Source organism: Eptatretus burgeri, chromosome 5, assembly GCF_056783735.1.
Source record: "Eptatretus burgeri isolate ZD-2024b chromosome 5, Ebu_testis_v1, whole genome shotgun sequence".
Lineage (NCBI taxonomy): Eukaryota > Metazoa > Chordata > Myxini > Myxiniformes > Myxinidae > Eptatretus > Eptatretus burgeri.
Genome location: NC_140965.1, coordinates 122,237,123 through 122,260,466, shown reverse-complemented (window position 1 = coordinate 122,260,466; position 23,344 = coordinate 122,237,123). Strand labels below are relative to the sequence as shown.

The 23,344-nt window shown below is 42.7% G+C and overlaps 1 protein-coding gene across 1 annotated transcript in view; it reads right to left on the bottom strand.

Moving 5' to 3' along the window:
• Nucleotides 1-323: 323 nt before the first annotated feature.
• The window catches only part of LRRC20 (leucine rich repeat containing 20), a 37,574-nt gene continuing 14,553 nt past the window's right edge, over nt 324-23,344 (bottom strand). The window contains exons 4-5 of the mRNA XM_085883608.1: nt 913-1,080; nt 324-688 (exon numbers count right to left, since the gene is read on the bottom strand). Coding sequence (XP_085739734.1) covers nt 324-688; nt 913-1,080 — 533 coding nt within the window. The remainder of the gene's footprint in view (nt 689-912; nt 1,081-23,344) is intronic.

Here is a 23,344-nt window from a genome sequence, read left to right as displayed (position 1 = left end):
CAGAGCTTCTGTTGAACCACTCGGGGTCTTCTGGGAGCTCCCTCGGCCATTCGCATTCTGCGTATTTCTGTCACGGTGGTCCTGCTCATGCTCAATTTCTTCCCACTCAGGTTGCCGCCGTCCGGACCATTTAATGTCCCAACTGAGATGTTAGGCCTTGCCACTTCACTCAGGGCCGCATATCCTGCTGTTATACGAGCCGTGTGCACTTCTCTTACCTTCAGATCCTTATGGCGACATATCTCTCCGATTCTACATCTGTGACGTCCGTCCTCATTCCTCACGGTCTCTGAAGACCTTCTCAATGTCTCCTGGGAGCTCCTTCAGCCGTTCGCACCATGTAGTACATCTGTCATGATGGTCCCACTAACACTCGCTTTCTTCCTGCTCTGAGTGCTGCGATACGGACTGTTCAACGTCCCCACCAAGACGGTAGCCTCGCCGCTTCGCTCAAGTTCACATATTCTGCTGCTACGAGCCATGTGCGCCTCTCTCAGTTTCTGCTCAATGCAGCGATATTTGTTCGAGCATTGCACATCTCCATTTTGTGAGCGTACCGTGCTGTTCCCCTGTTGGCAGTTTAGCATGGGCCTCCTCTCCATGTCACTACACCTTGTGCTTTGCAGCCTCTCGATTCCATTGTCGTCTTCTTCTTCACTGCCTCCATTACCTTTTGAGGTCTTGATGTCTTTCCTCTTCGGAATGGAGGTACGTGAATCATCACAGGAAGGTTCAAGCAGTGGAATCATTGAAAGAGACAGGGAGGGAGAAACGAGGCATCCTTGTCGCACCATCACCATCGTGTGTGTGTGTGTGTGTGTGTGTGTGTGTGTGTGTGTGTGTGTGTGTGTGTGTGTGTGTGTGTGTGTGTGTGTGTGTGTGTGTGTGTGTGTGTGTGTGTGTGTGTCATACCACGAATGCTGTTCTCCTGAAGGCAGATTTTTTGAAGTGAAGCCGATTGAGTAACGACCTCAGGAAACTCTTGAAACTTGTTCCGTGACAAGTCGATGTATATCAAGCAAGGCATGCGAGCCACTTCATCTGGAAGACGTTGAAGCTGGTTTCCTTGCAACACCAACTCTGTTCAGAAAGATATTTTATTAACTTGTTGTAAAGAAATACAGCAATTAGTAAATGTCTCATGTTTGAACTTTTAAAAAGATAAACTCACAACATCACTGGCTCGTTATGTCTCGGCTTTGTAAAAAAGTTTCCTATGTCATCAAAATAATTTGCTGTTTTAATACTATAATTCAAATTTCCCCTTTTTAGATATCTGGTCTATGAGAAATGCAAGTGGATAATTTGGATGGTGGTGAACTGAATCAATAATAATCATTGGATATGGAGTACGTAAAGACTTTTGTTTGTCACCAAACATTTTCAATTTGTATGTGAAGCATAATGAAAAGAAACTTAAAATCATGTGGAAGAAGAAGCATTGACATTGGAGGAAAAAATCATGATGGCTGTGAGATTTGCAGATGACCAATCAATTGTGGCAAGGCAGAGGATGTTTGAAGTCATGAACAAAGTAAAAAAAAAAAAAAAATGTTTAAAATGTGAAAAAAAAAGATGATAATGAGAAGTTCACGGATTGTAGACAAAAGCTTAACAATTTGTGTGAATGGAAAAGTGTTTGAACAGGCCATTGAACTAAAGCATTTCAGTTGTATGTTTACATAGGACGAGAGATGCCACACGAAGATCAAGGGATGAATTGCAATCGACAACAAAGAGACCTTCAACAAGAGAAAGGAATTGTCACTGATGAGTTTTGACAAATAGCTAAATAATAAAATGGAGACTTTAGATTGGATTATTGTAATTATGTATGGAGCAAAGAATTAGATGCTTATAAAGCTGGATATGATGAAATTAGAAGCTTGTGAAATGTAGATTTAATGATGAAAGGAAGGAAGTCAATGGATTGATCATAAGACTAACAAATTGTTCTTCTATAAATGGATGAGGTGTGTGTGTGTGTGTGTGTGTGTGTGTGTGTGTGTGTGTGTGTGTGTGTGTGTGTGTGTGTGTGTGTGTGTGTGTGTGTCACTGAAAGCTTGGTTACGTGTTTGCGGGATTCGTGGGTACGCAGACGGAACACGCACATAGGGCCGTGGTGTGTGGAGCCGTGGTGGAGGTTTTTACTTTTAACCTCAGCAGTGTGCTCCGTTGTCATTTGGCCTCGTGACTGTTTCTCAAGCAATTGGTTATTTTGTATGAACTGGGTGTGCTTTACAAAGGTGATATCGTTTCTCTCAATGAGTTTTAAAGCAAAATACATTTGAAAACATCCAATTTCAGAGACATTTACTGTATTAACGTATTTTCTAAATTGCAGAGCCAATTTTTTTGCCACCCGTCACATGACGATTAGCAGCTGTTTATATAGAACATAATGTTTATGCACATCTCCCTGAAATGTCTAAAATGCAATGTTGTTTTTATAATTCCCTAAAACAAGGGTGAAAGCTACTCAAGGTTTTTGGGTTGTATCCAGTACGTAGTGTAGAAGGTAATCACACTGACTCCAATCTGCTGATTACTGAAAAATTGCCGTGATCAGCCAAGCAATAATATACATATATATCGTGTTGATGAGCGTGTTGTTCATAAAACATAACATATTCTCTCTCGTCTCTGTCTCTGTCTCTGTCTCTGTCTCTGTCTCTGTCTCTGTCTCTGTCTCTGTCTCTGTCTCTGTCTCTGTCTCTGTCTCTCTCTCTCTCTCTCTCTCTCTCTCTCTCTCTCTCTCTCTCTCTCTCTCTCTCTCTCTCTCTCTCTCGTCATATCTGGATGGTGGTTATCTCTGTACGTGTCTAGACGGTGGTTATGTCGGGACAGTGGTTATCTCGAGATGTGTCTCGATGTTGGTTGTGTTCAAATGGACCCACCTCACACACTGCCTTCTCTTGCCAAACCTTCCTCACTACCCCACTCCTCATTGCTCCCCCTCGCTCCTCTCTTTCTTTCTCCTTCTCCCTTTTGCCCCCACCAACTCCCCCCTTCAACCTTATTATTAGTCAGCAAAGTGAAAGGTGGTATTTGCGAATATTAAACAAGAAGGGCACTTGGTGGAGTGCATACCTCCACCATATAAAGCCTGATCCACAAGAACATATCAGACCCATTACATTTTTGAAATATCATGCGATACAGTACGATATCATTTTGGCCCTATCTCTCAATGGTGAAGAATCACTTAAAAAAATTCTAGTCGTCGGAACCGGATCCGGATCTTCACTAAAATCTAATGAATTCGGCCAAGTCACACACCGAACGTGTCCACAAAGTTTCATCCAAATCCGTCCACAACTTTTTGAGATATCGTGCTTTATATTAATGGAGAATCACCTAAAAAATTCTCGTCGTCGGATCCGGATTCGGATCTTCATGACATTCTAATGGGTTCGTCCATGTCACACACCCAACCTGTGCACAAAATTTCATCCGGATCCGTCTACAACTTTTGAGATATCCTTCACACAAACAAACAGACTGAGAGACAGACAGACAAAAAGAGGTGAAAACATAACCTTCTTCACCTTCGGTGGTGGAGGTAATAAAGGAAGGATGAAAGGAAGGATGGTTTTATGAAGGCCGAGAGTCCTGATCCTCGACTTGGTGAGTGTTATTCAGGGTGGAGTATCATTAAATACTCAAAATGCATTGTAGTTATTGATATAGTGGGTAAGTCCACATGAGTTATCTTTCTTGTCATTGCTTCTGTGTTGTAATCAAAGCTGAATTCCTTGTTGAAATGTCATCTCGTCATGTTTCTATTGGAAATTACCATTGTTGATACACCTTGATAAAAGTTAAAGTGAAGAAAAAGCAATTTTTACCATCATGTGATTTGGGTAATACACTTCCACTCAGATCTCGCTGTGCAGTATGTGATGTCATATGCTATTGTGGATTAGTGACAGGGTGATTAGTGGTTGATTATTTTCATACTGGGTTGGAACCCTGAAACATCCTGAAGTATTGGACTTTTATGTTCATGTGGTGTTTTGCTTCAAGTCTTCCTGATGGTAAAAGATATTTGATGATTTATAAAAACCACTTGTTGAGCATCCCCGCTGTCTGGAACTGCTTGATGAATCAATCCATATTGGTTAAAATCTAAAGCTTCAAAATATAAATTCCCTATTTATTCATATTAGTGTTCCCTAAGTGTTAACTTATAGCTCAATTAGGGATTGTCTTGATTCATGAACTCTATGTTGTTCATGAGCTATATTCATTCATTACCATGCACGCATGAAGGAAAAGGTGTAGTTCAGCAATTGCTTCACTTTGTCTGTCTTTCTGTTTGTCCATCTTCAAACATCAGTTTACAATCGCGGAACAACTTAATTTCAGTTAAGTGTTATATCTCGATCATGAATCTGAACATTAATCGGAAACAAACCTGTAGTTTTAACATATTTTGGCTCTGAATGCGTTCTGATAGCATGTGCGCAGAGAGGAGTGAGATTATATTTTTACACTGTTTGTCTGTCTGGCAGTCAAACAAAATTAACCAGAGTTGGTGTCAAAGCCACCCAATGCTCGCCTGTTTATACTATTATCGTTTTTAAAAGACTAGTCTAATTATATTTTTTATAAAGCATTGCAGTGAAGTCTGATCCAAATAATTTTAAAGCAATATATGTATTTGTATATTGTAATCAGTAAAAAATAGTGTGGTCGATAAAAACATTAGAAAGGAAGTAACTTGCACCAAAAACTTTAACATTTTCACGCTCACGCTCACGTTGGGGGTATCGCTATAGCTCTCTGTTCTTCGAACAGGCGAGCTAACCAGAGTTGATGTCAAAGCCACCCAATGCTCGCCTGTTTATACATTTATCGTTTTTAAAAGACTCGTCTAATAATTAATATTTTTTATAAAGCATTGCAGTGAAGTCTGATTCAAATAATTTTAAAGCAATGTATGTATTTGTATATTGTAATCAGAAACAAGAGCGCAAGTGAACACAATATATGCCTGAACAAGAAGGTATATACAGAATTGTGCTACGACATGGAAAACATCATCCTGGTTGCCATGGCAACCACTTTAGATGACAAACGTATGTCGCGACACACCGTCTCCACAGTCTGTACCTATGTACCAGATATGAAACATGAAAGTTGAAAACTTTGGGAGTTAGAGTGCGGACAGGAACGGATGGAAAACAGCATCCTGGTTGCCATGGCAACCACTTTAGATGAGGAACGTATGTCACGACACGCTGTCTCCACAGTCTGTACCTATGTACCAAATATGAAACGTGAAAGTTGAAAACTTTGGGAGTTAGAGTGCGGACAGGAACGGACGGTCAGACAGACAGACGGACGGATGACCGGTATCACATAATACGCCCCGATATATATATATATATATATATATATATATATATATATATATATATATATATATATATATATATATATATATATGTATATATATATATCTTCTTCTTCTTTCAGCTGCTCCCTTTAGGGGTCGCCACAGCGGATCATCTGTATGATCTGCATAGTGATTTGGCACATGTTTTACGCCGGATGCCCTTCCTGCCGCAACCCTGGTCGCCTCTTGCGGCACAGGGATATGGTACACCTATTTTAACCGGGGTATACACCGGCCCAGTACACTGGTACTCATTTCGCCGACCTCGGAAGGATGACAGGCTGAGTTAACCCCCTGGTGTATTAATTCAGTGGCCCAACGGGGCTTGAACTCAGGACCTTTTGGATCCCAAGCTGCTGCCCTAACCACTGCGCCAACACCAGGCTTATATATATATATATATATATATATATATATATATATATATATATATATATATATATATATATATATATATATATATATATATATATATATATATATATATATATATATATATATATATATATATATATATATATATATATATATATATATATATCGGGTGTATAAAAAATAGTGTGGTGGATAAAAACATTAGAAAGGAAAAAATAACTTGCACTAAAAACTTAACCAAACACTAAAAACTTTAACGCTGATGCTCACGCTCACGCTGGGGGTATCGCTATAGCTCTCTGTTCTTCGAACAGGCGAGCTAAAAATCATTCCAAACAGGAAACTTACTGTTTCTCGGTCCATTATAAAGGACACAAACTACTAGCACAAATAACTAAAGCAATGTGTTAAATAAGGGAGTGCAAAAGATGCTGCAGCAATGGTGGTAAACTTCTGAAAAAGTATTTTTATACAACCTTTAAAATGTATATTTAATTTCAATTGTATTATATAGAATATTACAGCATTTTATGTCATCACGACCAATCAAATTTGCCACTCGCAGACGCAGACGCCCATGTCCTTGTTTCTCAAGACTGCGCAGCCTAAGGTGTTCTATGAACTCTCTTGGTTGTTGTGAATTGGATTGGTCTCCAAACAGGCAGATCCCCAAATGTATTATCAGCACAAAAATTGACATTGTCAATCTTAGGTGTATAAATGTTTGTTACCATCATGATGTGAGTTCTCCTCGGATCAATAAGAAAACACAATTTTGCTTGCTCACATTACCATCCGAATGAAAATCGCTCGAATCAAGAAAATTGTCATCTTGTTTCAGTGTCCAACATGTCTTGAGTAAATGATGTGTAGATTGATCTTCATCAGTAATCCCACGGAAAATGTGAGAATTGTAAGGATGCAGCTCGCTTTTTTTTCAAAATCGTGTTAACTGAGGTCTTTGACGTGTTCATCTGCACCGAAACCAGCCAGACTGACTTGTTTTTGGAGATGTTCTCAAAGCTCCAAGGACTTCTGCAACTGCCAACCCTGGTGTGCTTTGTCTTGATCTGTGAATGATGGGATGGAAATAGAAATCCATACTTTATGGATAACTTTTGAAAATGATGGTTTCGTTTGGTGCTGAACAATCACTACTGAGTGGGTCTCTTCAAACCACGCTGCGATTCTCAAGCACGGCTTTCGATTGTGAGTGATTCTTGGTATTATCTCTTTGTGGAAATGGAAAACAAACACGAATGAGAAAATGTAAGCTGATGTTTATGAAGTCAGTCATCTAAGGTCGATCGTTTTAAATCTATAAAAAAAAAAAAACTTATTGTCTAGCTTTTATCAAAATTATTTTAATTTTTTCCCCAGACATTAAAATGTTATTCAAGTTGAATGTATTGAATAGTATTAAAGTTAAAATAAAATTATCAGAGACATCCAACATTCATACATAGGCCACGAGCTGAAACCTTTAAATGTGGCTAAAAAAAAAATCGAGTTTTGTTCCGAATGGCATTTGATAGCTGACAACATGCCTGACCAAGTTTAAGTATAAGTTTAACTTTACAAAAGCAGAGTGAAACTCATCATTTAGTATGCAGATACACTGTAGTATCGCTATCACCGAACCTATAAAAAGGACAAACAAGGGGAAATAAACTGGTTCTGGGCTTCCAATGGTTGTTCCAGACTACAATACTCAAAACTATTTTCACAACTCCACAAAAATTTCAGAATATAGGATAGTATCTCGAAACCATTGAGAAAAAGTGCACGACCTCAGTGCTTTAAGATAAATGGAGACATCCTGAAACAGCGTTTTAGCTATTATATTATCAACAGCTCTATCGTCATCAACATCTGCATCATCCCGCAGGCTCTGTTCTTGATAAGTGGTGGTATAATTTTTACACTTGTTACACCCACAATAACTTTTGCAAGACAAACCTGACCTATGGCATGAGCACAGTTCTCCTTCACAATGAGTTTTCACACAGTTACAATTAACACTCTCTCGAGCTCGGGCCATTGTCATCCATGTAATAGACAGTTCATTGTTTGATATTGTCCATCCACGTCCATTGGGGGATGGGGCATTGATAATGGGTTGGAATGGGTGCCAAAATATTGCAGCTTGGTACGAGGCATGTCTGATGTGTTGAATCAAGCCATAATGAGTTGGAGGCATGCTCTGCACACGTGGTGGTGATGTAAGGCAGAAGTCTTTGTACCTCACATCGTTAGCATCGGCAGCTTTTACCTACCCACACAAATGACAGACAAATCTTTTGATCTGAGTAATTATGGAACCAGGCATGCTGAATTAATTGCCGAGTTCAATTAATGCATCGGTGAAGTCCTAAGATGTGGTCACAATAGAATAGAGCTTTTCGTTTTTCCCTTCCCATGAAATGCACTTGTGGAGTCGCAACCGGTGAATGCATGAAGGTCCACCATAACCTTAAATAGTTCTGGTCCAAGTGACGATGTTAACTTGTCAAATCTATAATCCAGGACTTATTCTTCAAACTGGTGGTGGAAGACCGATGCGCAATAGTTTCTAACTTAGAGATATGGCATCCTCCATTGATAGGTCAGGTTTGTCCGTATTGTGACTGCAGATCACAATACTTCTCTGGCAGTTGCTGGCATGTTCACAATGAAACAAAATACATGTCTCCCTCTTTGTGATCACATTTCAGCTCGTATATCACTCGTACTGACAGAACAGCATCACGGCTATTCCATCTGACATTCAGATCCATGACCAATATAGATAACAGCTTCAGTGGCACCAAAATAAGCATTTATCGCCTTCCATTGGGTGAGAAAAACTCAACAAGTGTTTCCTTGTTTTATTCCCATTTGCGAGGAACCTTTTCCACCATGTGGGAGTTTTCTGCATTTTGTTACAAATACAGACAGTTAATCTGCCACCATCGCCACAACACATTAAACAGTTTTGAAGCTGATGGATGGATATCTGTCTGTGACAAAATGCAATCTATTGGTCTTCAATCTCTTCATGGGATGGATGAAACAAGTCAATATACAGAGACATGACAGAGGTAAATAGACACCATGATTTTTGAAGAATTTTTTTTATTGAACATTTGATCGATGTTAATACAGACACTAGTATTTGGTAGTCTTGCCATTTGCAGATTTCAACTCTTTTACTCTTTCAGACAGAGAACCAACGAGTTCTGAAATTTTCTCTTGTGGGATTTCTGCCCAGGCTTCACACAAAATGTTTCGTCATTCTGCCAATGATGTTGATTTCCTGGACTCTTTTTCTGCACAGCTCGATCCAATATGGCCCAGAGGTGTTCAATGGGATTCATGTCAGGAGACTGACTTGGCCATGGAAGTGTGTGTGGCATGAACAGTGCAGTGTGGCATGGAGCTCCATCTTCCGTGGACAGTATTGTTTTTGACCATCTGACCAGTGGAGAAGATGGGGAGAAGTCCATCCTCAAGGATAGAAATGTGTGTCGTCGTGTTGATGTCGCCAATACACTCCACAAGCTCTGACCGGCCAGCACTCCAGATTGCTTCCCACACCATCAATGAAAAACCACCGTGTTTGACAGTTGGCTGTAATCGGTTCAAAGTTTGCCAAAACTCCAAGGGTCTGGTGGCCATCTTGTCAGCCCACTTCTTTCTCCTTTGAATGTTGGCTGGTCGAAGAAGAGGTTTTCTCCAAGCTGCTCTCCCATAGTAGTCCAGTTGATGAAGGTACCGCACGGCAGTTCTTGAGCTAACCTGGACCTCCTATGCAACATCTGCTACCTTGCAACAGGGAGTTTACTCAATGGACCGCTTGATAACCCGAAGACACCTTTCTGAGGGCCCAGATTGACCAGAACGGGAAGCTGTGGATTCCTTGCCTTCGCTGGTGAATTGCACAATCACCGGATTGACCATAGACAGTGGAATGCCAAGGTTGTGAGCTATCTGATGCTGGATAACTCCACCTTCCAAATGGCCAACAATTCGTCCTGTTTGAAAATCAGAAAGTTTGTGTGCTCCCTGGGTTTGAGGCATAGTTAATTGTCGTACAAAACCCAGGAACTCGTTTCTGCAAAGATATAGTTTAATATTTGTTCAAATCACTGAGTAAAACTGCATTATGCAGATGAAATGAATACATTTAAGGCAACGATTTACTTCTGTCATGTCACTGTAGCATCACCAAGCTCCCCAAAAGTCACCAATATGTTCTGCAAGTGATGGAGAATTCGCATTCCATAAATTATGAGCACACAATCATCTTGCGCTGACAAGAGCAAGCAATCCTACTCTGAGCTTTCAATAACATCAAGTAATGCAGACTTGGTTCTGGACAAATAAATCCTTTAGCCAATGAGCCATCGGCTGTTGTTAGTGGCATTGAGACAGGATACAATTAATAGCAAATAATCTCCCGGAGTTCAATACTTCTATTCTGTGGTTTGATAAGCAGTCTAGAAGATAACAGCATGTCGCAATGCAACATCATCTCCTTGCCCAACTTGGTTTTTGATTTGAATTTTCCCATATCCGAGAAGTTTTTCAACTTCTTTTCCTCAATTGTAACAATGATATTGTCACGTCTGAGGCTCTGTTAACACAGTATGCCGCAACACCGGGACCTTTTGTCCAGGGAAATGCCTGAACGGTCTATTACTGCACTGTGGTAAATTATTCTTGTGCCCTCTCTGTGCTTTCCAGACAAGGCCTCCTGGTCTGCCCTTCGTCTCCTCCTGGTCTCCATGCATGTGGAGTTCTTCTGTCTCTCCTCGATCTCTAAGGCCCTGCCTCTTCCTTTCCAGTGAGATCCCTTCTTCCCATCTCTGAAAACAGAGTGATACAAGCTTGGGTCAATCACACTGTACTTCAGAGAAAATGACAAAAATGTTCTGCCTCCAAAACTCCTCCATGATCTATGCTCTCATCCTAATCCTCCTCATGGCTGTCCAAATAGCATGGCCCTAATAAAAATAAATCGACATTGCTTCTTCTGGGCTCCACAGCCCACTACACAACTGTGGCCACACCGGCCAGGTTGCACGACATGACACGTGTGCCACTGTGATGGCAAGTTCTCATCTGGCCCAGCCCACAAACAAGAGGTGTTTACACATACAATGAAACGAAAGACCAAGGAGGAACCCAAATAAGTAAAGAGCAAAGATGGAGTCTTTTTAGATGCTACTCCACAACCCTCAACGCCATCCAGGTGCAGCCAAGTGAGCCTCACAGAAAAATTTATGCAATAATTCACTTCTCCTTGGAGAGATAGATAACAAAAGAGGGGAACAGAGAGTAAAAGATAAACGAGAAGAAAAAGCAAGAATTAGAATGAATAAAGAGAATTGTGAAAGAAAACAATTAAAAAGAAGTGTGAAAGGAACAAATATCAAAGTTGTCAGGAAGAACCCAGACAGATAGATTTCAGCAGTTACTCCCCAGGCTCAAATGCAACAACATGTACAAGCTACTAGAGGTCCATACCAATATAACTCCATGTATAAATGACATAATCTGCCTCCTGAGCATCAAGTGCAACAAACGACTTACTCGTACAGGTCCCTGTTACATGGCAATCTAACCTACTTGAAGGACATGGACCATACTACACTTATCACAGCCTAGATTTGGACCCCCCCCCTTTTCGCATTTCAGCTGCTACTCCTCCACCCCCAAACACATCCAGGCACAACCAAGTGAGCCTTGTTCAAAAAACAAACAAACCCAGATCAAAAAATTAAATAATTCTGGCTGCCAGACCATGTGTCCGATCAAGTTGAAATTTAAAATATGTATTCCCGATTACTACAAGATCACAATTGTGAAGTTTCATGTCGATTAATTAAGTGGTTCAAGAGAAAACATCATTTAATATTTTTCTTAAATTAAGTATGGCTGCCAAACCATGTGACATCAATTAGTGCTCAACAACCTCATACACGCATGCCTTATGGAACGTTTTTGTGAAGCTTCCCTTCAATCTGTCCAGCCGTTCTGGTGAATAAGATCTTTATATGTTTTGGGGTAAATCCAATATGGCTGCCAAACCATGTAACCGATGACATCATATTTGTCAACCTTTCGTTCCTCATGGATAGGCGGTCATATGTGTAATGTTTCACTTCAATCTGTTCACCCATTTCGGAGAAGATTTTTGAAGGTTTTTTTTTTAAGCAAAATGGCTGCAGAATTACGTGATCAGTGACATCATCAAAAAAAAAAATTTATGGACCATTTTATCCGTAGATGACCCTCAAAAAATTTCATATTGATCAGATCAGGCGTTCTGCATCTGCAATTACGATGTCATAAGAAAATAACACATTCCCAATGAGGAGTACTTGCTCTGTGCCAAGTTTCAATTTTTTCATTGATGCCGTTTCAGAGAAAAAGGTCCAAATATTTTTCCGCTTTTCCAATATGGCTGCAAACAGCACGTGACCTATGACATCACAATTATCATTAGAACACTCCGCATGAGTAGTCACACCAATGGTGTAAATTTCATCTCAACCTAATAAGCAGTTGCGGAGAAAATCACGAAAGTTCTGTGTGGACAAACAAACAAGCAGTCATAGACTGGTACTTACGAAATCGTCAACTTGACCTCTGACTTTGTCTAATAAAAGCTGTCTTGAGAGAAGGTAGAGACACAAACCAGAAGTTTCTACGATGATTCTGTACCAAAACAACAAAAATTGAATGTTTGACCTCACTGTGACCTTGACCTTTGACCGATTTTGACCAAAATGTAATCAACGCTAGCCATCACCCTCCTGAATCACGTGGTTTAATTTGACATTGGTAGCTTCGTCCATTCTTGAGTTACCATGGATTAACATAACGTAAAGGTCACACTCGACGCCCCCCTCCCCCCAACTTGAAAGGATGCCGGGGTGAGCGCGATGACGTCAGCACGCACACGCAAAACCTCGCCACGTGACGAGCCGTGACGCGGTGGGTGAAATATTTTTATACAATCTTAAAATGTCTCCAAAACATCCGATTTTTACCAGAATTTTGACAACCGAGTTTTAAGCGTCCTAAGCGATCGCAAAAACTGAAGACAAAATAAAAATTGAAGTTAAAACGAACTCGTAACGTCGACCAAAGCAAAAATACTCCATTTTTCTGCAGGAATTTACGGAATTATTTAATATTATTTGATAACACTGAAATTTTTAAAACAGCCGTAACTCGACGAATTGACACACAAATTCCGCCAAACTTACCTCGATCATCCAAACTCACGCTCCGTCAACAATACCTGTAGTAACTTTTCTCGAGTTATCATGTTTTGGATGTTTGACTTCACTGTGACCTTAAACTTTGACCGATTTTGACCAAAATCCAATCAGCACTTGCCATCACCCTCCCGAATCACGTGGTGTAATTTGACATTGGTAGCTTCTTCCGTTCTCGAGTTATTGTGCCTAAAAACAAACACACAAACAGAGGACGGAAGCGATCAATATACTGACGAAATGTAAAGATTTCGTGAGTAATATACAGGCATAAAGGGGTGAAAACATAACCTCCTTCACCTCCGGTGGCGGAGATAACAAAGCAATTTATTTCAAGCGAGGGCAAGGAAAGTAATGTGGTGCATTATGTGTTTATTCACAAAACTGTACAGCAGGGGAAAGCAAGGAATTTGTGGGTGCGGCAAAAGAAATGTCATTATTTATAAAGGACGACAGTGCAATGTTAACGCGATAACCTTCAACAATCTTACTTATGTTACACATATTACAGGTGCCATCACTTGCATACACACACACACACACACACACACACACACACACACACACACACACACACACACACACACACACACACACACACACACACACACACACACGACAAAATTAGATTTAGCCCAGAAAGAGGAGAGGCAGTTGAGGTGTAGCAACCTCGTTGTACCTGGTGTGGTCGACGGAGATACACAACCCAATCACTGAGAAAGGGGGAGGAAGAAAGAAAACTTGGGTGTTTAGTGTGTGAGTGGGAGGTGCGAAAATGATGTGCAGTATGATGCAAGAGGAAGGTAATATATATATTGAGAGGTGTAAATCAGTAATCGTTGCTCTTTCAGTTTGTGCGTCCACAGTGGACGAGACATGGATTGGAGAAAAAGATGCGCGAGAAGAAAGCTTAACAGGGATGTGCGAGAAAGTCTGTAAGTGTTCGGAATATTGGCTGCGGAACCCAGCCGAAGCTGTGTCGATGACCCGGGGATGACCCCGGCACGTCTTGGTGACAGCTCTCTCGACCCCGCTCGCCACACTCGGCTTCTCGGGCACTCTCAGAGATGTGGTGAGCATTCAGGGAGCTAACTGTGGTTGGGGTGGTTGCAGCGCTTGTGGTGAAGGTGTTGAAATGTTAGGAGTGTTTGAACGACCGAAGTAAGGAGACTGAAGTGAATGAGGTGATTGTGCAATTTGTGGTGAAGAGGTCAGGCATAGGTTGTTGTGGGAAATTTTAGGAGGTGTTGGCAGTGATCGTGGTGAGTGTGGTGAGGGTCTGAGGTGAGGCGTCGGATGATTTATGGCACACTGTTTGAACAGGAACTTGGTGCGCGTATGCAAATTCGACATTTTCCTCAAGGAACCTGATCTGACGTGTGTGCTTGCGTGGTGGGGTTTGTGAATGAAATCAAGTAAAGTAAAATCAGTGAAAGAAATGAATGATTAAGGGATTAAAGACCGAACTAAAGGTGCCCTACGCAACACATCTTGTCCTATTGACCCACTGGACATATGGAAAGGGCTAACTAAAGGAAAACTAACGAGATAACTGTCTGAGGATTACTATATGTTGGGTGTCATTGACTCGGAGGAGTGCTGGTTTTGCATAACCACAACAATACGATTTACCTAACTTCTAAACAGAATTCTGAAGAGATAATGAGTTTGCGCTTCCATTCTCCTTGGGGGGGGGGTGCACAAAATCCTTCCCAAGCCACAACTGTCACAATATTTTACTTCCGATATGTTGCCTCCAGGATAGACAAAGTATAATCATAATCAAAAATATTTTTCAAAGAGAGATATTTGTAAAAACATTCCAATATACTGGGACTTCATGTACATCATAGTTATGAATTCCCTTGCAGGGAACTTCAATGCAAACTTCAAAGGTTTGGCTTGTTTGGCTTGTTTGGCCATGCTCCATTCTTTTAAATTCTGAGTATCAAAGCAACAAAGGAGCACATAGCGTTTTAAAACTTTTTAGTATGACTCAGCTGGGGTTTGAACTGCAGACCTCCCAGATTCACCACTTCGCTGCCAAAACTGGTAAGATCAATAATCATTTTCACCCAAGCATCAAGGGTGCTATGAATATTGAAACGTGTTACTCTATAGAATGGAATAAATCCCATGTATAATAATGTACAGCACAGGTTGTTGCGAACCTTCCCCAAAAACTTCATAAACTACAGATGAAGTAGGTCCTTAGGTCAACATGGAACATTGTGGAAACATGAAAGAGATTGAGCAAACCAATTAGCATGCTGCTGTCTGAGCTTAAACAGGATAAGGGGGAAAAAATTCAAAAGCTCAGCTTAATGTTACATAGCAAGGGACGTAGCAACATGCACGTCACTCAGATGCACTGAGCAACATGCACGTCACACTAGACAAGGTGTTCACGGCAGGATGACGCCCCGTCTATGGTACCAAATATACAATGTGAAACAGCACACCAACACATTACCCACTATTATCGTTTGGCCATTACATTATATGCCTCAGGACACGAGGTTGCAATGAATCTTAACTGAGGTTGCAATGAATCTTAACTCGTAACATGATAAAGATTGATACCCTGATTTCACATGTACACAGCATATTTTTTACACACCTTTCTGATCCTTATTCACACTTAATTTCAAAGCAACATAATGTATGTATGCCATAGCTAGTTTCACCGGGCAAAGCTTGGTGTTACTTACTCCACAGCTAAAATTGTGGTTCAGCGAATGAAATTTGTGGTATCTAACACGCATGCCAAGTAGACTTCTATCAAGAGACACTGCATACCAGCATGAAACTTTACGTGCTAAACTTTCATATCCAATGGCCTTTGTTGTGCATATCAGGAAGCACCTTCTGGCAAAGCCGTATCAATTTGGCTGAAAGTTTGAATGACGATGATTACCCCATTGGCATAGGAGCTGCGACGAAATTGGAAATCAAAAACTCAAACCCCCAGTTGTTGTGATTTTGATTGTGAGCTTGGACCAAGAAGATTCCTTCAGTGGTTCAGAAAAAAATTCCAGGAGGTTTGACGGCACCGCATGATGAAAACTATTTCCTGGGCAATCAACGTGGCAATTATTCATTTTTTTCTTCGTTGCCATGAGAGATTGCTATCATGAACCCACAGCAAATTTAAAAAAAGGAAAGTGTTCTTTTCACTTTCTCAAGACTGGTCACTGAAATTGTGATACAGCGGACCAGATTAATTGAACTACATATTAATTGTACAAGGACTCGACTGTGGCAGGTAATATATTTCAGAGATTTTTTTTTTTCGAAACAATTTAAAGAATCATCGCAGAGAAAACTGGCAAAATATCAAGGGATATCATTCAAACAGCCTGGCAGTGGAGAAAAGGCAGACAAAAAAAAAACTTGTACAAATACATGTTGATTTGGAGGAGACAATATTGTACATCGACATAGAACGAGGTCAATAAGGGTGGAAAAAGCAAAAGGAGTAGGGATTAGAGGTGAAATGAGATGGTGGCAGCTTACCACGTTGGAGCACTGGGGAGATGAGTATAAATTTACTGATCTGAACAGACGGGGAGAGAGAGCGGGGGAGAGAGAGCGGGGGAGGAGAGATAGAGGGGGAGAGAGAGAGGGGGATAGAGAGAGAGAGCGAGAGAGCGAGAGAGAGAGAGAGAGAGGGGGAGAGAGAGAGAGAGAGAGAGAGAGAGAGAGAGAGAGAGAGAGAGAGAGAGAGAGAGAGAGAGAGAGAGAGAGAGAGAGAGAGAGAGAGAGAGCGGGGGAGAGAGGGGGAGAGAGGGGGAGTGAGAGGGAGAGAGAGAGAGAGAGGGGGAGAGAGAGAGAGAGAGAGAGAGAGAGAGAGAGAGAGAGAGAGAGAGAGAGAGAGAGAGAGAGAGAGAGAGAGAGAGAGAGAGAGAGAGAGAGAGAGAGAGAGAGAGAGAGAGAGAGAGAGAGAGAGAGAGAGAGAGAGGGGGAGAGAGAGAGAGAGAGAGAGAGAGAGAGAGAGAGAGAGAGAGAGAGAGAGAGGGGGGGGAGAGAGAGGGGGAGAGAGAGACAGAGAGACAGAGAGACAGAGAGACAGAGAGACAGAGAGACAGAGAGACAGAGAGACAGAGAGACAGAGAGACAGAGAGACAGAGAGACAGAGACAGAGACAGAGACAGAGAGAGAGACAGAGAGAGAGAGAGAGAGAGAGAGAGAGAGACAGAGAGAGAGAGAGAGAGAGAGAGAGAGAGAGAGAGAGAGAGAGAGAGCGAGAGAGAGAGAGAGAGACGGAGTAGAGAGACAGTAGAGACAGAGACAGAGACAGACAGTAAATACAGGTACTCGAGGAAAGTAACAATGTTCAAAATAGGCCATCTATTTCATTTCATGTAAAATGATAATCTCGGCAATAACAGCAACGAACGTTTTTCCAATTATAAATACATCTCCAGCCATCAGGAAAGTCGAACCAGAACCTTGGCTCGTCCCACAAGGAGAACTCCATTGATTTCTAAAGGCCTTGCAAACATTGCCAAAGGCCTGATTACCATTCCCATCTGAAGAACAGCTGATGATATTTGGAATACAGTTACAAATCCCATCCATTATTTACTCATTTCTTTGTAAGTCATGTTAAACTACACTGATGTCCATGAATGTTTTTGTTCTTGATATGATTTATGTACAAGCTCCTCAATGAGCCAAGGAGACTGTTTAAGCAGCACCAACGCTCTGCACAGAGTATGGTCCCAATCTCCTCCTCCTCCTCCTCCTCAATGAGCCTCAGATTCATATTTGAAAAGGCCATCGAGATTTGGAGCTTTTACTCCTTTTTATACCTACAGGTTAATGTCAAACATGTGGCATGGCTTAAATGTAATTTCATGTCAACTACATGCTTTACTTTGCTATTTCAAAAAATATTAGTACTATTTATTCAGGCAAAGGTTATGAAAAAAAATTTAAAACCCTAAAATTTAACCTGAATTTCAAAATGCACCTTTGTTCCGATAATTTTAATTGGACTTTAACCATTCCAATATTCTGGTGAAAGAAACAAACGGATTTAGATTTTCATGGTTGTCGTGTGGGGGGAGGGGGGGAGTGGGTTAGGTAGGGGGCATAGTTACCTATGCCACCAAAGGTGGATGAAGGTTATGTTTTCATCCCTGTCTGTGAGCTCTAAAAGTTATGGACAGATTCAGACAAAAACTTGGTGGACAAGTTTGGTGTTTTTCAGTGTTATATCTCAACTTGATGGACAGGTTGGGTGTGTTTCAGTACGATAACTCAACTTGATGGACAGGTCGGGTGAATGACAAGGCCAAATATATTTGATTTTGGTGAGGAAATGGATCCGGATAGGAGGATTTAAAAAATTTTCAGTGATTCTTCACCATTGAGAGATAAGGCCAAAAACGATTTACATATATAGTCATAGAGACGGCGTTGTGGGGGAACCACAAGAGAGAACCTGTCTGTCTCGGATCTCGGATTGACTGTGAATTGCAGGCCGTTGCACATGAATAACTTTGTGTCGTGGCAGGTCACTAATCGACCGCGAACACCAATAACTTGACCAAGTGACTTAGGGTCCTCCGTCTGACAACCCTTCACTGAAGAACTCGTGACCTCCTTATCGAGGAATCACGCCCTTTGTATGTACTTGTGTTATTCAGGTTACTTACCAGATCAGGTGCAGCCGAGCGGAGCTGCCAAGTACGTACCGGTTATTTAACAGATTTCTGGGGAATAATGCCCTGGCTAAGCCAGGGTGTGGGTCATGCTAGACCAATGGAGGAAAAGACAAAAATGAGCTGGGAACATTTCTAACAAGCAGATTTATTTAAACCAGGAGCAAGGAAAGTTATGTGGCACATTATGGGATTTATTGCAAATGTACAGCAGGGAAAGTAAGGAATTTATGGGGTGCAGCAAAAGGCAAACAATATTTACAAAAGAAGAAGACATGGAGCAAAGTTATCCCAAATATTCTTGGACAGTCTTAACTTATGCTTCGACAGGCACCATCACACACACACACACACACACACACACACACACACACACACACACACACACACACACACACACACACACACACACACACACACACACACACACACACACACACACACACACACACAACCTGAGGAAAATCAGAGATAGCCCAGAGAGATAGAAGATAGAAGCAGTTAAGGGTTAACGACCTCTCAATACTTGGCGCGGTCAGCAGAGCGGTGCAACCCAAAATGCTTCAGAAGGGGAAGGAGGGAGAAATGCTGAGGGTGTCTCGGGTGTGTTTGAGAGGTGCAAGTGTAATGCGACATGGGAAGCAGCGTAGTGCAAGAGGAAGAATGTGAGGTGTAAGTCAGTTCGGTTCACACTTCAGTTCACTTTTTGTTTTGCTCTGAAAAGAACAGCTGGTCATGCTTGCCCGCATTGATTGCTCTTTTCCGTCCAGAGTAGATTAAGAGATAGATGGTAGAGGAAAATGCGTGAGAGAAAAGATCCTACTGAATATCATGTAAGGATGTGTATGTGTTCGTGACACTGCAGAATGCAGCCAAAATGAGCGATGTTGAAATGGATGCAGTTCCGGTTCACAGCAGCAATGCGTGACCCCACATATGGTCACGCTGATTCCAACGCTTCTCCTTGCACCGCCTGTCCCTCCAGTGAGGTCCAACATCTGGCGAGCTCTGGCGTCTTTTACTCTACTCTGTCTCCGGTGATACTCTTCAGCTCTGTCCCCGGCAATGTTGCTCAAAATGAGCCATGTTCGCTCCTTTTATGAGGGGAGGAGCCAAACATCAGATCAAAAGAGGCTCTTGGAGTAATTGAGCTTCCCTATTGGTCCATAGCGGTCACAGCTATTCCCCACCAGGCCCCGAACCCGAAATCTGGCTCAGTCACTCGTTGACAGTGCCACACATACCAGCTCTAACTTTTACATGATGTCGTGATTTTTCAAGGCGCTCTCTGGACCTGAAAGTGTGTTGACCTCCATTCAAATGTAGGATTGTAGGGAAATCCCTGCGCTCACCGTAGGTCCTGAAATGAGCTCCAGCGCATGTTCTTCGAGTTATGCCCAAAATAACCTGACGTTTGTCTCCTCAGCATCCCTCGAATACAAGTTGGACATACAGGGACTTTCAGGAAGGAAAGCAGGGAATTTGAAGGAGGTGGGTTTGGGGTGGATTAACGGGGGGGGGGGTAGAAAAGATCAAAGATTTGGATGGGGGACGATCAGAGGTCATGGTGAACAGCCGTTTTGAAGGCCTGGAGGGAAGAATGTGGTTCAACAGAGTGAGGGAGTTTATTCCAAAGGCAGGAAAAAAGAGAGAAATGAAAGAGTGAAGGTGAGCAGTTTTTGGTAACTTTACCAGAAGGAGGTGGTTGGTGGACCTTGAGTCCCCTACAGAAATATGGTGGGGAGAAATCGCAGACAGAGGGAGGGGAGGGGATGACCAGAGAGGAGATGGTAGAAGACAGAAAGACCTCCGACCTGCCTGCAGTGAGAAAGTGAGAGGCCCAATGACAGCCTCATCGAGAGCGATGCCAATGATCTGAAATGCCTTGGTTTCCATAGCGTGAAGCCGAGAAAAGTGAGAGTGAGAGGCCCAAATACTCGGCCTCATTGCAGGAGATGCCAATGATCTGAAATGCCTTGGTTTCCACAGCGTGAAGCCGAGAAATGTGAGAGGCAGGAGCACCAGCCTAGAGGGGAGAGCAGTCCTCCATCAGGCTGCAGAAGAAAGCTTTGTATGTGGTCACGAGCTCAGATGGGCCAAGGAAGGACTGTGCATGACGGAGGATTCCCAGCTGGCAAATGGCTTTGGAGGAGAGGTTGGAAATGTGGCTTTCCCAGGAAAGATCATAGCAGATAATGAGACCCAGAAGCTTGAAAGAAGGGACTTCTTCCAGAGGATTGTTGACAAAGTGGATGGATGGGGGTTGCAAACTGTCCTTCAGAGAGACAAAGTGAGAGTGTGAGATTTGTCAAGATTGAAAGATATGTTCCGTGTGTTGGACCAGTTTGTGATTTTATCCAGATCTGCAGTGAGCGAAGAAGCTACTGCTTGCTTCTTCAAGCAATATAAATATATATATATATATATATATATATATATATATATATATATATATATATATATATATATATATATATACAGTCAAAGCTCGTTACTATGCCACCCGTCGGGACCGAGCAAAAGTGGCATAGTAGCGAGAGGTAATAATAACGAGATTTTGTAAAAACGGCCTTATTTTCTCAAGTTACCCATCTGTAGTTAATCTTTAGACAAAATTTATTCCAGCAAGTAAAAGGCACGACTGTTGTATAAGCTAAGCGAACGGAGAACATACACACACTAACAGAGTTCACACACTAACATATGGCATGGCGAGAAATTCACGACACACAAAGCTTTCAAGAATCATCGGCTGGCGCATCTTCTTTCGGCGGATCTCGTGCATCTCGTTGTCTAGCCGATCGCACGCTGCATCACACCGGAGCTTCCTGCTTCTCTGCTGCATGAACTTCCGGACGGTGCTACAAGCGCGCTGGGCTTCCTCGAGCAGAACGATTTCCTCCTCGACAGTTACCTCGTCATCTTCGCTTTCCACCGGCTCCTCACTGCACAGAATCTCCTCCGCAATCTCCTCCAGCGTGAAATACCCGCCAGTCGCGAAACGCTCGTCGGCTTCGAGAAAGTAAGACAGCTCGATCTCCTCGTTCTCGTGCATCTTTTCCTCGGCAGGCAGAGCTTCCCAGATGTCGGGCAGCTCCGCATCCTGTGGCTCAGTTTGGATCTCCTCTTCGATGAACTTGGCCTTCGCGAAACAGTTCCTGATCGTCGACTTGCCGACCTGCTCCCAAGCACGCCGGGCAACATGTAGAGCGTCGAGGCAACGTGAACTTGAACTCCTTTCCCTCGTCTATGGCCTCAAGCCGGCGGCATAGCAGGAGCTTCTTGTAGTGGCACTTGAGGTTCTCTACGATTCCCTGATCCATTGGTTGCGAATTGGCTGTCGTGTTGGGTGGGAAGAAGACCAGTTGGATGTTGTTCAGCTCGAGCTCGGGAGGGTGGCCAGAGAAGTTATCGAGACAGACCAGCACTCTGCGTCCCTGCTGGCCGAGTCTTCCGTCCCACGCATGCAACATCTCCTCGAAAAGCTCCGCCGTCATCACGCCTTCGAGTTCGCCTTGTACTTGACCGGGATCTCTTTGTTCTTGAAGGCACGGGGTTTCTTGGAATTGCCAATCACCAGAGAGAAAACTTCTCGCTGCCGCTCATGTTTGCCCCAACCAGAAGAGTGATCCTTTGCTTTCTTTTCTTTCCTCCAGTACACCGCTCTCCCCTGAAAGCCATGGTCTTGTTCGGAAGCAGCTGCCAGAAGAGTCCAGTCTCGTCCAGGTTGAAGCTGTCGTCTGGCGAGAACTGCCCGAGTAAGGGCCGGAGAAACCTGTTGTTGCCACTCAAGAAGGGATTGCGAATCCACCGCTCCAGCGTCGCCCTGCACTGTCTTGAACGTGATGCCGTGGTGCTTCTTGAAATTGCCCAACCAACCGTCGCTCGCCATGAAGTCTGGGATGTGCATCAGCTCGGCCAGTTTCATCGCCTTCTCCTTGATCAGATCGCCGCTGACAGGCACATTCTGTCCTCTTGATTGCTTCAGCCACATGAGCACTCCCTTATCAAGCTTCGGGTCGTGAGCCTGCGTCAACTTCATGCGCTTCGATGGAAATCCAGCTTTGATTGCAGCCTCGATTGCATCCTTCTTGCTGAGAATGCCCTTCACGGTGGTTCTCTTAACCCGACGCCCCATTTCTTGCTAATCTCCCTGGCCAACTCGGACTGATTCGGCTCCTTCTTCGCGGCATCGATGATCTCCTTCTTCTCCTTCAGCGTAAAGTCTGTTCGCTTGCGTTTCTGAGCTGACATTATGGGCTGAATTTGAAAAAAAATGATGTCACTGTTGTACGTGTGCCTGCGTGTCTGTGTGTGTGCTTAGCTTTTTGTGTCTCGTTGTGCGTGTTGTGATTGGCTTGTTGTGGCTGGCATCGGGGAGAAGAATCGCGTGTTTTGACACAGTCTGACTATGCGCGTACGTATTGAGTTATGTTGTGCGCAGCTGGACTGTAGTTCGTCGCTTCGCCTTTGGACGTGAGTGTGATAATCAAGCACTGCGCAATACAGACTTTTTCACGACTCGTGCCTTTTAACAGTCACACAGTAGTGGCATGGTAGCGAGAGTAGGGGGTGGCATAGTAAATTTATTTTGCATTGAATTTTGTCGGGACCGAGCAAAAGTGGTATAA